This window comes from Nipponia nippon, unplaced genomic scaffold, assembly GCF_047370975.1.
Source record: "Nipponia nippon isolate SJK-2023a ecotype South Korea unplaced genomic scaffold, ASM4737097v1 scaffold_4, whole genome shotgun sequence".
NCBI classification, from domain to species: domain Eukaryota; kingdom Metazoa; phylum Chordata; class Aves; order Pelecaniformes; family Threskiornithidae; genus Nipponia; species Nipponia nippon.
The window spans coordinates 82364930-82381408 of record NW_028262358.1 but is presented as its reverse complement, the minus strand read 5'-3'; the positions used below and the strand labels follow the sequence as shown (position 1 = coordinate 82381408).

Sequence of the window (16479 nt, the reverse complement as noted above, 5' to 3'; positions counted from 1 at the left end):
ATTTCCCAGACGTCCTGGGTGCTTTTCTCTAATACGGATGAATTCTTGGCCTCTCCCCTGAAGAGCGTATGGTCTAGAATAGCAGTAGTTAGCTGTCCAGACGCTAATTTACAAGGGATGCCAAGTTGAAAACGTTAGCCTGTAAATATAGGCTGTCTGTTACCAGGATGGAAAAAACTTCCTGCACTGAGTTACTGTAGCTTTTGTCTCTGCAGATTTTCTGCTGCTAGAAGGAGGGGGAGAAAGAATACGAGGCCAACATCCACTATAGGTTGATGTCAGTGGTTGGAAAAAAAGGGTCTATTTGTTCATTGAAGATAAATTTGTATGTAATAAAATGTAGCTCAGCATCTCATATTTTGTGAGGTTTCATGGAACTAAAAGTCGTGCTACACAGGTTCTCTAGCTCAATCAAAACGGTAAATAATGAACAAACAATTGCTTTGTAACAAACTATTGTAGTTAACAAATATATTTTTTTAATCCACTTGTTAACTCCTGCGAGCTCTTGTCATACAGTGTAAATCATGCTGGTTTATTATTTTATGTACTAATCCATATTTTTTACAGATGCTGTATGCATATATAACATTAGTAGTTGCAATATAAATTAGTACTATCATATATATTTGCATATGCACTGATAACATTTACACATACATTTTGAATGAGGCCATGTTAATTAATTTCAAGGTATATTACCTTTCTCCACAGCTCTAAACGAACAACCTTTTTTCATTACCTGAGACCTGTGGGGTTTTGTGTTCTCCGATTTGTTTATTTGTTTGTTTGGTTTTTTTTCTGAGACATATTTTGTTTGCTTCACCCATTTAGGAATTAAATAGTTTTAATTACTTGGACCTGTATAAGCTTGCGGACCTCTTCAACCTCACCTTGTTGGAGAATGCAGTGGTTGACTTCTTAGTAAAACATCTCTCCGAGCTACTGAAGAGTCGTCCTGAAGAAGTTCTGGCACTCCCATACTGTCTCCTTCGAGAGGTTTTTAAAAGTGATAGACTCACTTCACTCAGTGAAGAACAAATCTGGCAGGTAAGGAGATTGGTGAACAAGCAGAATGTGTGATACTCTATAAACTGTAGCAGTAATCTGTTGTTTTGAAACCCTGGAGCAATCTCAAGGGAGAATAAGCACTTGAGCAAAAACTGTGAATAACAACTGAGGGAATTTTTTAAATGAAATTCAAAAAAATGTTGTGTTGTGTTAATGCAATTAGTTTGTTTGAAAGAGAAATTTGTCTTGTTGCTTCACTTGTGTTACTCAGATGTGGCCAGAGATTTTTTTCCAGATCCAACTTTGTTGGTGGGAAGAGATGGCCAATACGTGCAACTCAATTATCATTGCATCTGGTGGGGTTAGTGCCACAAGTCTGGCAGCAAACCTGCTTCTGCAGTCTCTCCCATTCACTTCAGACAAACTTAGCTGTGTAACTTCAGTAGTCATTTAAATTGTTTAGGCCACCACAGCTGACTTTGCCTGAAGCAAATTAGCGAATCATCACACAGGCTGCTCTGCTCAGAGATGAGTGGAGGCATCAGTGGAAGGTTTTTGGCAAGAAGCTGGAGGTGGTGATAATTTCTTTTAAAAAAGCTGGCTCTAGAAAAGGACCAGGTTGCTAGCTATAGAATATTAACAGGATAAAAGCGTTATGTTGTGACCTTTAGTGTGTGGGGGTGGGGTGGGTGGGAGGGAAACCTAATATGAAAAAAACATGTAGCCTGTAAAGAGAAACACAAAACTAAATCAAAATCTGTCCTTGGAAACATTCCCGTCATATGTCTGTAAAAATTGCAATTCACGATATAGTAGAAGGAAATCTCTGTAACACTGGTTACCCAAACACTTCGTTCTGTTTCCTTTTTGCTGTCATGTTTTATAGATGGAAAGTATTTCAGGGTATTTCAAGGTAGAATGTAACTTCCTAAAAAGAAAGCATTGGTTTCTTTCAAGCAAGTGGGTTATCTTGGTCCAACAGAGAAGACTTAGAGTCAGAAGATTGATTTATATTTCAGTCCCTGTTTTTTATCTACTTATCTTTCAGATTATTCTAAGCAAATCATTTCATCTGTATGCCATCATTTTCTCAAAGTGCAAAATGTGTGTTCATCTGTGGGGCACTTCATGTTCTGTAGATGAATAACATCATGCAGGAACAAAATATTTATTCTTAAAAAATAAAAATGTCTAGTTAAGCTCTTCAAACCACAAAGACAGTATGCAGATATAACTTAACCCTTCAGTCTGATAGCTGGCGTATTTGTTTCCAAAACATTGAGGCTTTAGATTATGGAGTATTTAACAAAAATGATATGTTCTGCAAATACTAATATAGACTCTTGCCTGTCCTAGTCTCTGGAGGATGTCTGTACAACAGAACCTGCAGCACGCTACCCGTGATGGTGGGTTTGGTTTGGTTTTTTTAAGCATGATACTCTGGAGTGCCAGCCCACATTCCCTTTATCAGAAAAGGTTTAAATGTCCAAGTTCATATATGGGGCATGGCTGATTGGCCAGTTGGCTTTTACCGTAATTTCTCTGCAGGGTTAGTGAAATATCCTAGCTACATGCTTGGGTATACTTTTGCTAGAAAAGTTGCTACAGAAAGCCACACAAGTATTATTTAATGACAGCTCAGTAATGGACAAGCATATACAGAGTAATACGCCCTATGCAACCTGCTGAAACAAAGTTTGGGTAGTGGGAATCTTCTGTCGTTGTCCTGTCCTGCAAGAAGAACTCAGAAATAATTTTCTTAATTGTGTGCACTCCAGTCAGTGAACAAAGCTTGTGTTTCTGTGGTAGGGTCATACTGGGGAGAGATACTTATAGGTAATATGCTGCTTTTTGAGTGACAACAAACTCTACACTGTCCATTTAAGTGTTATCATAATTGCCTCTCTAAAGGTTACTGATGCTGTTCCGAATAATTTTTTTTTTAAACTAGTTTTCCGCTGCAGGCAAAACGTGCCTGTGTCTTTTTAATTCAGTCTGTAAAACCAGGAATAAATATATATTTATAAATATTCCAGGTCCCCAGAGTGAATTAAAAGACACACATAAATATTTACCAATTTAGGCATTCAGAAGGCAATAAGAAACTGGTTTTTTGCTTTATCTTAGTAAATAAGTAATTCCCTCGTAGTCAACCCAATAGAAGAAAATCAAATCAGACCAGCTATATTGCCTCAAGTGTAGTTAAGTTCATCATTTTTGCTAAGGTTATAGTGGTAATGCAATATACCATGGAAGAATCTAATATTCAGCCCAGGGTGAAGATTGGGTATGCCAGAGGATTAGTGTCAGGGTGCTTTATAGAAGTGAAACTTGATGGACAGGCTGGAGACAGATCTACAGAATCTCATTAAATTGCTGAATTGTTCATTACTGAACACTCTCACTGTAATAAAGTGCTCATTGACTTTGACAAATCCCCATCCCATGTCTTAAGGAAGAACAGCAAAGCAAGAGGTGTTGGGGAAGCTGGAGGAAATTGGCACAAAGTGGGGCAGATAATAGAAAAGCTGATGGGGGATGCTACTGTTTGATTTGTCTGTCTTACCTGCGACTAGTGTGGCCTCCTGCGCACACACATGCATGCGTGTTATGGCGATATGAATTCAGTGTGTCCCCAAGGCACCTTTACTCTTAGCGCTCCTATGAGGCCCTAAGCACAAATTAAAGCTTCCCTCAGAGAACCTGGGGAAAGGGTGCAGAGCACAGTTATTTTCACTAGTTTCAATTCCCAGTGTCCACTGGGCGATTTGTTCCTAATGCACATAAAGATGAAGGCAGTTATTTTAATGCATCAAAATGTGTACACAGAGCGATGCTTGAATGTGAGTTAAACTGAAGTGACTTCAGCTCATATCTGGCACATTTTGGATTTTTGTTAGACTACCAATTCACAGTTGCCCAATTTTAGTGAATATGGTGAAATAAAACCTTGAACAAAGCAAGTTTGAGAAAGTTAAACAGTAATATTAATGTCAGTATAGTAGGATGTGGATTAATGTAGAGTACTACAGTAATATCTGTTGATTCTTTCAGAAAGAAAAAATGTGACTTCCAAGCCAGGGTAGAGTGGACAAACTAAGTAGTTCATTCCTCTTTCTACCTCTTAAAGTCTTAGGAAACTCTTTGGCCTAATGTAGGTGTCTTATTTTTAGTGGAGAAAATAGACAAGGAATGTAATGATGTATTTCTTAAAACAAATAAACAACAAAAAGAAATCCCACCAGAAAACTTCTGTAGGCTGTGAAATTGGAGCAGTTTACTAGCCTCCATCATTAGGGTTTTTTTTTAGCTAGACTGAGCCAGTAGCAATGATTATTAGGTGACGTAGGATTTGTTTTCATATTGATTTTTTATATTTTACCAGCATGTGAGATTATGAACTATTATTTTGTATTTATGAAATTTATTATTTGTCAGCTTCATTAAAATGTGAGTAAACTCAAAGCAGTGACATGGAAGAAAGGATTAAATAAAAAAAAAAAGAAGAAAACCAAAGAAGAATCCTGAAGAAGTTGGAGGGAAAAAAGCAAATTCTTCGGTATTTTTCCTCTTTATCATGAGCTGTGCAGCATGCTTTTTTTCACAGGAAACGGTCGTGATGAGGACATAAATGTCTAGTTTATCATGAAGTGAAAAGTGAATCTTTTCATAATTGGCCATTACTAGAAAGGCTCATTGGCTCTACTTTAAGGAAGCAGATGAATTCTTTCCCTTGATAATTGAAAAGGTAACCAACCCTGTACAACAGAACGTGTTCTCAGAGAAATCTAGCAGTAGAGGGCTTCTTGTTGGAACCTTAGCAAGTAGAAAGCAAGCCAAAGATTTAAGTAATAAACTGATGTCAGCCTTAGCTGTAGTATAGTTATGCCTTATCATGTTCATTATTAAAAACTTCAGTGTCACGAGGCTTAAATGGTCATATTTCAAGGATCATACTAATAGTTAGAAATAGAAATATCTACTGGATCATTCTGTCTCCCAGCAATACATTGGTCAAATGATACTGTATTAAATACTGCACTTGATCCAAGGTGAACTCTCGAATCACATTTGGCAAAAAATCTTAACATGATATCAGTATAGATTGGTTTCTTCCGTCTGTGCTACTGGTTAAGGAGGTTGTTAAAGGATATTTAGTTTTTAAACAGCTAGCATTAAAGACAGATCAGTTTTAGCATTTGCCAATACTTCTTCTGAAGTTAAGGTTAGGAGTTTGTTCCTGGTTTTTTACTTTGCCATACAACTCAGTTTCTTGGTAATCAACTGATAAGCAAGCAATCTAGGAAAAAATGGTAGATAAAACTGCATGAGTAGTTTATTCAGCTGGAAAGCATGCAACTCTGTTGTGTCTTTTCCAGGGCTAGGGTCCCAAGACATTCCAGCCCTGTTGACTTCCTTGTGTGCAACTTGTGAACCTGTGTACATAAAGCAAATATTCCACATATGAAAGTGTAGCACAAGTTATTCCTTTTGTTACTGTGGGTGTGATGTGCAAAATCAGTCTTCGGTCTCTGTATTAGAGAAGTGGTTTTGCTTGAATAAATAGAAAAATAAAAGACAGGAAGACTACAGTGTTACAGGTCCATATGAGTTGTTAAGCATCTGTTTTACAAAAATAATAAATGTATAAACCCAGTTTTCTTATTACAGTCCTGTTTATCCTTTTCTAAGGGAGAGTAAAGTGTCCTGTTTTCCACTGCCTTTTCTTACATTTGAGCTCCATTTTGAATCTCCTGGTGGCGTTTGTGGAGGGCCAAAACTATTCTCCAGCAGAAATCCCACAGAGTTCAGCGCCGTTGAAAATTTTGCGGTGTGCGCATTATAGCAGACTGTTACGATGGAACAGTTCTCTGCTGAAGACAGGCCCACAGACATCTTCCATACATCTCCAGTGATGCCCACATTTTCCTATGCAGAACAGCAGTTTCTAAAGTGGGTTGTCATGTTCCAGGACAAGCTTGCCATTCCTTCAGTGCAGTACTTGAAATTTTTTTGCTGTCAATCTTTTGATTCTACAGAGCAATTTTTAACATGGAGAGAGCAAAATTCATGTTTCTTAGGGGTATATATGTGTTTTGACGAAATAATGGACTAAGTGCCTTGCTAAATGTGAACTTAAGTTTTACTGCAAAACAAGTAATGACATAAAATAGTAAGTGAAGGAAAGCATCTCGGTAATCAGCGTTGTGTTTAAACAGTATATTAGCCTTTCACTGTTCAAGAAATAAGCTTAAGTGCTCTCTTGGGCAATAAGTGAAATCATGTCTGGTGGTCTAATGCTCGTCCCTAGTGTGTATTTAGCCTAAGTAGAAAACCACCACACTAAAACGTGGTTGTCAGCCTCTTATGAAGAGAGACATAGGAGAGAAAAAAGGAGTTTGATGCATATCAAGGCCAAGGTAAATTGGTGAGGCTATATGGGAAAATTAGCATATTGCCCATGCGTGTTTTGCTGAGTTTTCACCCCCTTTTTAGTACAGTTTTCATGAGTAGTCTATGTAAAAGTGCCAAAGAGCCACCTTTGAATTCCAGTATCCACTGTGCTGGATCTGTGATGGTTGCACTGTGTATCGTGACGAACTGCAAGCAAGATTACATAGTTGCCCTCAAATGAAAATATGAAGTGAAAACATAACCTATGATAAAATGTAGGTTTCTTTTTCCTAAGGCTAATCCTCATAATCACAGGTATCTCACCTGAATTGACTGTGTGCAATGGTAATATTCCTTATGGTCTCTCCAGACTATTTGTGTGGGATTCATTTTTATAAACATAGGCATGTTCAGCATTTTTGGTAGGAGATCCATGATGTATAGGCCAAGCTGGCAGTTGTGGCACAGGATCTGCAAAGAGATCAGAGTTCACTGGAGCTGCAGACTAGACAGGGATTATGCAGGCTACAGTGGATCGAGGCAGTGGGTGAAGGCAGCCGAATCTCACATTCTGCTCTGCTGATGTGCTCAGGTCACGCACATTTTCGTGATACAATTTCTGCATCAATTGTAATAGTAATGGCGTTTTGGCTTACAGCGAAAATGAATGCTGCCCCTGTTGTCACTGTCCCCTTACTTTATGAAACACCTTCCCCCTTTGTCTGCCTTAGCTTAAATTTAATGGGCTCTTAATCTTGTCCTTTACAGTAAAGTTTTGTGAACTTTATATATGCTTTTGTTCTGAACTTTTGAAAGTTTCTGCCTGTTATTTCTTGAACGTTAGCTAATCTTATTATTGTTATTTATCAAGTATAGCAGTACAGAAAGGGATTTTCTATATTGAAACTAGATTTATGTTAGGAGCAACTGTGTGCTCTTCTAATTTTCTTTTTGATACATGTCAGTTCCAATGAGAAAACTTGATTATTTTGCTGCTGTTGCTGGGGGCAATAGAGAAATTGCTGGAGGGCATTACTTTTGCCTCAGTGTCCTACAGTAACATTGCTTCACCTCATTTATCCCAGATTAACTTCAGAACTGCACAGAACATCACACCAGTATTTAGGAAGGCTGCTGTGCCCACAGCTCTTGAATTTAGGTCACTACTTCAGCTAAGCAATGGATGTGTACTTCGATTTAGAAAGCCAAAAAGAGGACGCCAAGGTGCACACACAGCAAGACCGCTTCTGTGATATTGCTTTCTGCATTTGAATTAGTCTGTTATGGTGGGGTTTGTGTTGACTGTTATGCTCTTTGTGGCACTGATCTATTGAAGATTAAGTGAAGTATAATTGTATTAATACACAGGTATACAGTTGCATAAAATAAAGCTGCTGAGGCTGTTGTGAAAGCCAGGCGTGGTTGGAAACATACATTACTTTCATTTTTAAGTTAAAAGAACAACATAAATAAAGTCTAAACCCCACAGACACCATGTATGATCAAATGAGGCAGTCTGTCATTACTATCTTAGTTAATATCTTCCACTCAGAGATACAAATGTTTAGTAATCTCTACTCTTTCAAAATCCCAGTAAAGCTGTTTAACACTGTTTCTGATGAATATAAGCTTGTCGAAAATGATAGAAAATGAGAAGCTCTTTGGAGAATTCCCAGCTCTGTATTTCAACAAGTTTTCCTTTGGGAGCTGGTAGAAGCATTACCTCTATTTGTAACTATGGAGCCAAAGAAGATAAAGAAAATTTAATTCCAGGTTGTCTAAAACCATACAAATTGTCATCAGTATGTTAAGACAGCTAGAATCCAGTTTTGGGGTTAAATGTTTCTGCTTGTACCTGAACTAAGTGTGTAAAGTTAGATGAAGTAAATTTGCACCCATGTATCTAGACCTGCTCTTAAGTGCGTGCCGTTCAGCATGACTGCTGAGATATCTGACCAGCTGTTGTCCCTTGTTATCACTCCTGCCCCAGGACGAGGACACTAGTGGCTCCAGATGGGTGAGGAGGCAAGGAGATGGAAAAGCAGTAGCACTCCTGCACACCCTTGCTTACTCCAAGAGGGAGACCCTTGGCAGCTTCTGGATGTGTGAGTGAGCTGCGGAGCTGGGGGTTTCGTTGCCTCATGATGAAGGGGTCCTTATACTCCTTTGATCACCTTGGACTCCCTCGTGCCAGGGAGAAATGGAAGAAATTATGACAAATACATCTGTCAAAAAGATCTTAAGAAGCCTCACTGTGAAGTGGCTTCCAAGCTAGAGGTCTATGTGGGATAGTAATGACAGATGGAAAGATCACAGTCTCTGAAGTGAGAATCTGTGCTGAAAAGCTTTCAAAGAGCTCCTTTAGGGTGGAGCCTATTTTAACATTCGTGTGAAACCGCATAGGTCTGAATTTTATGAGGTTCACCTTTTAGCAGTTGCTGTTGTTTCAGTTTGCTTCAGATGTGATTTAGTTGGTTTAAACAGTAAATTTGTGTTTGTTTTAATCTTGCAGTAGGGAAGCTCTGACATTCTCAATTCATGAGATATGTTTGGGATCTTAAATGCATTTGCAAATATGGCTCTAAGTATTTAAGTCACTTTTTAAAAGAAAGAACATTCTTAGGACAATTATTTGATTTTGAAAAATTAACTCATCATTTAAAAATAACGAGTCCTGTGTTAATGTGAAGCCCATCATATCTTGGGGACATGGTTTAGTGGTGGACTTGGCAGTGATAGGTTAACGGTTGGACTCTATGATCTTAAAGGGTCTTTTCCAACCTTAACAATTTTATGATTCTATGTGGGGATTAAATCAAAGTCAATAAAATTGACATCATTAATAACATGTGATTTGATTAAAAGGGAAACTATTCTGTTCTCAAAAAAGCGGAGCAAGCTTCTGCTGGTGTACTTGCTTGTTCTTTTTGTATTTAAAAAAGGACCGGGGAAAAAATATCCCTTTGTAAAAAAATCAGCCAAAAAAAATACCAACTCCTAAAATACATATATAACTGTTGTTGTCATGCTATCCTCTGAGGCACATTCTTCACGGGATTTGAGAAAGCAGAAGTAAATTGTCTGCTGACAGGAAAAGGCCTAAGTGTTCCCACAGTTAGTATTAGTGGGCGCGTCCATGTCAAAATGAGGTTCTGGCAGTGCTTCGGTGTTGAATAATCAGTCTCACTAATGCGTAACGTGGACTTCAGCAGCTAATGTTTGATAACTGCGGGGGTGAAGTGGCTGTGAGAAAGTAGGGGATACTCAGACAGCTTTTGGCTGTGAGACCCGGATGGGCAAGCCAACACTGTCCTTGTCCGAGGGCTTAGTTGGTTCATTAAAATAGTAAAGCAGAACAAAACAGAAATAAAGTTCCTGTAGTGAAGGTGCTGGTGATATCACTGGTAAAAAAAAAAAAAATAGAACCACCTGGTGGTTTCACTTGGAAAAATTGACCTTGGTGATTTTGTAGTAACATGGCATGTTGAGAGCATACGTATATATAAACCAACTAAGGAGAGTATGTACTTCGATGTTCATTTTTGTGTGTGACCCAAGATATTAATGACATACATGTCCTCTATAGCTGTTGTCAAGATTATTATAGAAAATGATACATTTTATGTGATTTGTTGGATTTGCCTATTAAATCCGTCAAAAATTATACCCTAACAATAGGGAAGAAAGGAATAGGAATCTTTCTACATTCAAGAACCATTTAGACTAATTTTCACAGAGCTGAACTGCGTTTTTATAGAATTTTGTCAATTTTGTGCCTATTTCATTCTCTAACAATTTTTACTGATGAAAGCTTGTAGCTTCCTGTCTCCATAGAGAGCCACTATACTTAAAAAACATATTTCAAGGGAAAAAAATAACAAGAGAGGAATGGCAATAAAAACAATGTGTATGGGATGGTGAAAGATTGTAATTTCCACTTATAATTATGTACCAGCAACTTATTTTAATGCTAAATGTGGTTATGTAAAGTTTCAGTTCATTTGATGTCAGCATGAATGTTTCCTCTAAAAATAAAAATGAGCAATTCTAGATTTTGAAATGATGGCTGCTGGGGGGGTGGGGGGGGGACGGACAGGGACGTCCTCTTCTTCCACCTCCTCACCCTGTTCGAGAAAAGAGAAATGCTATCGTAAACTTTGATCTCCTTAAACTGAAATCAAATCACAGCTAAGAGTCCTAGTTAGACAGCTGTGTTTATGAAGAGGTAAGCTTCTGTTCATTGCAACTTCAGAAAAACTTATCAGAGATAAAGCACCTAGCAATGTTGGTTTTACCCTCACAACAAATGATGGAGGGTCCAAACTTGAGCATTTTGTGATGCATTAGAAAGTGGATGGCAAGAAGTTGTTACCTCAGAGGTTCTTGCTATTTGATCCAGTTATTGAAGAGAGGCAGGTCTATTAGGCTCCATAGATTTTAGGAACCTGTGAAGCTGCATTTTAGGAAAGTTTATGATGGGGAGGCTTGCTTGTTGTTTCTGTCTATGGCTGGACCTGTTTGAAAGGAAAAAGTGAGGTTCTGTCTCCGGATGCCGTATTTTGGGTTTGGTTTTATTGCTTTGTTTTGCTTTGCTCTGGATAGATTGTAACCCTCCACACTCCTTTCTGATGATCTTGTTAAAACAAAATTTACTTCGGTTGCAGGAGTAAGTAGAGCCTTTCCAGTGTGATCAATCCCAGCTCATTTATTTTATTTGTGTACACTTCCAGGTGTGGTAGTCATTGCAGTGCACAAGAAAACGGAGGGGTTGTCAGTAGTGGGGTAGCTGTAAAGTCTGTTGCAATAGGGCCTGCACACTAGCTCGTACAGGTTTTAAACACACAATTGTACATGCGGAGGGTCATTGCTAGGGGTTGCACTGGGCCTTGCTCGTTCCTTTGATGACAGTAGAAGAATGAGTTAGGTGCAAGAAGCACATTTGTAGATCTGCCTTTATAGAGAAGCTCCAAATGACTGTAAAGGAAACTACTCCGTCGTTTGAGGACTTGATCATACAAGAACACATTTCTCTTGAAGCACACTATGGGATAGTTTTGTCTTTGCTGCTCCAAGAAGGTTAAGAAAGAATGCAGTGTTTTCTTACCTGTATGGAGATGTGCTTTTCAGCTGCAAAATTATCTCAAATACTGTTGTCAGATGATATTTAAGGATCCTTTTTCTCCTCAGTTTTAGATACCTGCATCTCACCAGGTTTCATTCTGTGGCGTGGAGCCAAAAAACTCCACAGGACTTTGGTAGTGGGGTAAAGAGACTCAGTTGTGGACAGGTTGAGGGGACAGAAGATTTTGATTATGTGTCATCTGTACCATTGCTGTCTTCTGTCATATCACTTAATTTTTCTCTCTCTTAGTTCCCACGTTGGGAAGATGGTTGAAATGTACACTTCTCTCAGAGAAGCTCGAGTTTTACTGCTTATAAATTGCTTTGAGATACTTGGAAGGAAAGTGCTATATAATTTTGAAGTTCAGATTCCCCAGAAGGTGTAAAATGGCAAACTTCCATGAGCTGTGATAATTTACAACAGCTGAGAGTTTACCTTCTGTCCCTACCTTACTTCACTTTGAGCTTGAGTAGATGAAAAGTTTAGTTTTTCCATTATAGCAACTCTTTGCTTTAATATGATTCATTACCATATATAATGTTATATATTGATGTAGTTTAGCTAGCCTTTTGTAAAGCTGATTTTTGATCATAGTTATTTTATGGCAAAATTTTTATTAAAAAGCTGAAATATTTTTATTGAGATTAGTCAATGTCTTCTAGGTAGGCTTCTGTCTAGGCTCATTTCCAGTAAATATAAGAAACGGTAAAATAAATGCATTGGATAAACTGTGTAAAAGAAGTGAATACAGTTTTGAAAAGTGTACATTCTATTCTTAACTGTTATTATAAAACTGACAGTTTTTTCTGTGTGTTTCATAGGAAACACATGCATAAAAAATGAAACTAACACTGTCTCTCTCTAAACCCTTTGGATAAAACAATGGCCTTTCTGGGAAGGCCAGTGTCATTATATAGCACCACAGAGGAAGGAAGCTTGTGGTAAAGCACTGGACTGAGAATGCAGGGGACTGGATTTGGTTGCTGGAGAATTCATCTTTGGGATGAAGAATTCCTCCCTTCCTCACAAGGATGTTGTGTGGAAACATTTATTAAAATTTTTGGAGATGGAGATACAGCTGTTAAAATTGTTACTAATGGAGCTGTTTAATTATGACTAAGGAATCTGCCAAAGTCGTGTAGGTTATCTATCTTTCCTTGTACCTGTTGAAGACTGTGCAGGACAATATTTTTGTCTAGCAGCCCTGTGAGGAAATCAGGCAACTGATGATTGATGCTTTACCACTTAAATGCTTTAAGAAGATAGATCTTATCAGAACTTGAGAAAAACGGAGAAATATTTTTAATACATTGTGATTCACTTTAATGCCATTAATTTTGATAAATGTTTGCTATTAATACAGCTGCATTATGTACCTCTACCTTAATCACTGTATCATATCATAAAATGCATCATTCGTGCTGCTAGACAGACTTCAGCCAACAGCTCTGCTTGCTGCGTGTTATTCAGTGCTGAAAGATCAAAATCGAATTTCTGCCTCTTGGGAAGGGGCTCACAGACTGCAGGCTGGTGTTCTGAAAGCTGCAGCTTGTTGTCTTGACATCGCGTAGATCCCAAACCAGCAAAACTCCAACCAAGAAGTATAGCATTTCTTGTTTAGCAGACCAAGAGCTTCCTAAAGTAGTACTCTGGACAAATCCACTGCAGCTTTTGCAGAGACTGATAAGAGGCCAAGGGGACATATGCTAACAAGTGCTTTCACCCTCCAGATCTAATGAACCTTGGGGTTTTCTAATCTTCTTTTGGGCCACGTATTTCCTGAAGTCATAACTTACTTATATTTGGCTTCCCTCTCTATTGCCTGAGCCTACTGTCCGATCCCCCAGTCCTCCAAACCCTGTCCATCTGTGAAGCTGTGGGTTTGTGACTGGATGGCAGTGATTATGGTTGGGTCTGGAAGGATGCATATTTTGTCTTTCCTGCCAGCTCTGCTCTCAGACTCCAGTTTGGGAATGCGCTTCAGAGGCCCCCTTGTACACAAAGCCAGTGCCACTGCTGAAGCAGGGGTCTAGCACTAGTGTGGGGGTGGCTGGGTGGGGGTTGGGGACAGATAGCAGAATGACGGCATCTTTGAATATGTGATGTGATCCTTGTGGTGGGGACACTGTGAACGTGGTGGGGAAATGTGAATGTGAGACTTCGTTATTTGTGTAGAGAGAAGCATGTTTGCTGCTGAGCCTTCCCAAACAAAGCACGTGGTGGCAGATTCCCAGGCTGTTCCCTTCTCCATTGGCAAGTTAAGAATGTTTTGGGGTCATTCCCAAGAGTTCACTAAATCCATATGTATATTGTAAACAGCATCGTTATACTTGGAAAAGGTTGGGCGTTTTAATATTTGAAACAGGAGGAAAGGTGGAACTCAGCTGTCAGCCAAGTGGGAGCACTGGGGAGAAGTACTTGTCAAATCACTGGCAGATTGGGCAACTTTTGTCATGCTTCCTTTATCTAGGACTTGGAGCTAACAGACCTTCCTTAATTGGGCTGGGTTGGAGCCTTCATGCTATCTGAGGGGGTAGTAAGACTTTCCTCACTATACAGAGAAAAAGCACAAGAGAACCTGGTCCTTTCAACCTACTTACACCAACAGCAGACTTCAATAAATTAAAGTGAAAACAAGTGAAAATAGCATCCTCTGTGTCAGCAAGGGTGTGCAAGCCTGCTCACAGCTTCTTCAGCTGAGGGCACTCGTGTGTTTTCCACTTAGATGAATGTTCTGCTTATAGCCCCAAACTTTTATGGAATTAAAACTTCCATTCTGTAGTGTGAGGAAAAGGTACAGGTAACAAAATTTCTTAAAAGCCTTTGGTCTTTGGTTCAGTCTTCTCTATCCACTCCCCCTTCAGGCAAATATTAATCTTTGCTTCTAAGCCGCTTTTTTGTTTTGGTATGCTGACCTAAATGTTGGTATGCATTTTGTGATGCTTGACAGACTAGAGAACATCTGATGATGACCAAGATCACAGAACAAAAGATTTACCACTTGTCACTTGAAATGCTTGCTTCCTTCAGAGGTACAAAGAGGTTCTTTTGATTTACCACACCTTCCTTAACAGCGCTGTTGTGAGGATGGGAAGCCATGTGGCTGGAGCTGGGTTAGGTTGGGAGGGGAAGCGAACTGTAGCTGAGGAGGTGCAGGAAACATGAATCTTCCATTCTCTCCAAATTTTGCCAAAGCAGCCCCCAATTTTTCTTTTTTTTTTTTTTTTTCTCTTTTCCTTTTTTTTTTTTCCTATTCATTTGTGAGGCACTCTGATTCTGTGCCGGTGAGTAAGGTAAGAAGCACTTAGTGGGATCGATTCATTGTCCATCCCTTAGAATGTGGGAATGAACAACCCACCAGAAAACTAAATATTGATGCTGTCAGTGGCATGATAATTGGTCTCTGCTTTCATCTCCAAACAATTCCTTGCTTGGATTCCATTAGTCATTCTAAGAGGAAAAGGTTTATTAATGCAGTATTATTTAATTTTTTTTCTTTTGTGTGTGTGAGAGAGAGAACAGGAGAGCAATAACACAATAAATATATTGGCTAAGAGAAAACATTTGCAAGAGATCCTTGCCCGTTTTTTTAATCTTCTCTTATCATGAAGAATGTGAGCCGTGATAAATTGTTCTGCTAATCAAACAGCACTGAAAGGTTAGGTCATTGGAAGTCTTTAGTCATTTTGTGCTTTTCAAGAGTGAATTTGTTAAAATTATGCTGAATACCCACTTAAAGCCTGGGCTGAAAACCCTACCTGTGTTTTATAACTCTGCACTGTCAGAACTCATAATAAGTCAAACATTCTTTCAGAGGTACTCATAAGGGAGAAAAAACCCTGTAAATTTAAGAGTAATTTCAGATTGTAAATGAAAAAGAGAGGCACGACTGTTCATTTGCACCAATCATGCCTTCCTTTCATCTGCTCTGATTAGGCCTGGTGCGGTTTCATCAAACTACTCCATCACTGAGCTGTCACTCCAGTCGTCTGTTGATTGAAAACAATCAGGGCTCTGATGGCACAATTATTCTGACCCTTTAACTAGAGGCTGCTGTGATAATGAAAGGTTGATTATGATAGTTTGTGCCTCTTTCAGTTTGCCAAGAAGGTTAATTTGGGCATCAGACGGATGTTTAATGGGCGCTTGCTGGCTACACTGAGGTAAATGAGAACGTGCAGTCTTCGATATTGCATGGATATAGTTTGGCTGTCAATCATTGTCATTTTGAGTTTGTGCCTCACACTCTGGAAATCACATTTTATTTTTTCCTTGGGATTTAATTTATTCTGTGCCCTGAGGAAGTTCTTTCACTCTGTGACCTTCACAGTAGCTTTCTCTGTCTTTTTTCCCTTCCCTCAAATGGAGCCCAAAGGCATAATACATCTAGAGGAACATTTTTCTTTCATTTTTCACATTTAAAAAAAAAAAAAAGGGAAATTTTAAAATCCCTGTTTATCAACTCACCCCGAACAGAGCAAATGTTTTAATTCTGACTGTAAAATCAGAATGTGCAAATGAAAGCGTGCCTGCTTGCTAACGCAGCGCCACACAGGGGGCTGCTTACATAGACACGCATTTGTAAAACTGACAAACAGGTAATTTTAAAATGTCTCTGTGCAAGGAGGGTGGGGGATGGCACAGCTTTATTTTCACAGGCTACACGCATATGCATCAGCCTCCTGCCTTGTAAATATGGTCTCAGTCACTGTACTACAACTTTTTGAGTTGGAAAGTCTCTCTTCAAGGTTCAGGGGCAAAAGGCATTTCATTGCTGATTCAGAGATTATTAATATTTACTGTGTTCAGATTGAGAGAATCCTATGCATAATTTTGTAGTTGTTTGGCTCAAGGTGCGAAAGAAATGCAAATACCTCATAATTTTGATTGTTCTACATGCAGCTCATTACAGTCTTATTTTTATGCACATTTTTAATTCAAAATAAAAAGAA

General features: G+C 38.8%; 1 protein-coding gene across 13 annotated transcripts in view; it reads left to right on the top strand.

The window, feature by feature from the left end:
- The window catches only part of KLHL32 (kelch like family member 32), a 142783-nt gene that overhangs the window by 91526 nt on the left and 34778 nt on the right, over positions 1–16479 (top strand). For 12 of the 13 annotated variants that reach the window (XM_087776043.1, XM_087776044.1, XM_087776035.1 and 9 more), the window contains one exon: positions 835–1050. In XM_087776043.1, the coding sequence (XP_087632169.1) occupies positions 835–1050 (216 nt within the window). Of the gene's footprint in view, positions 1–834; positions 1051–16479 lie in introns of those variants that run through there. The other variant, XM_087776049.1, reaches the window with a different exon arrangement.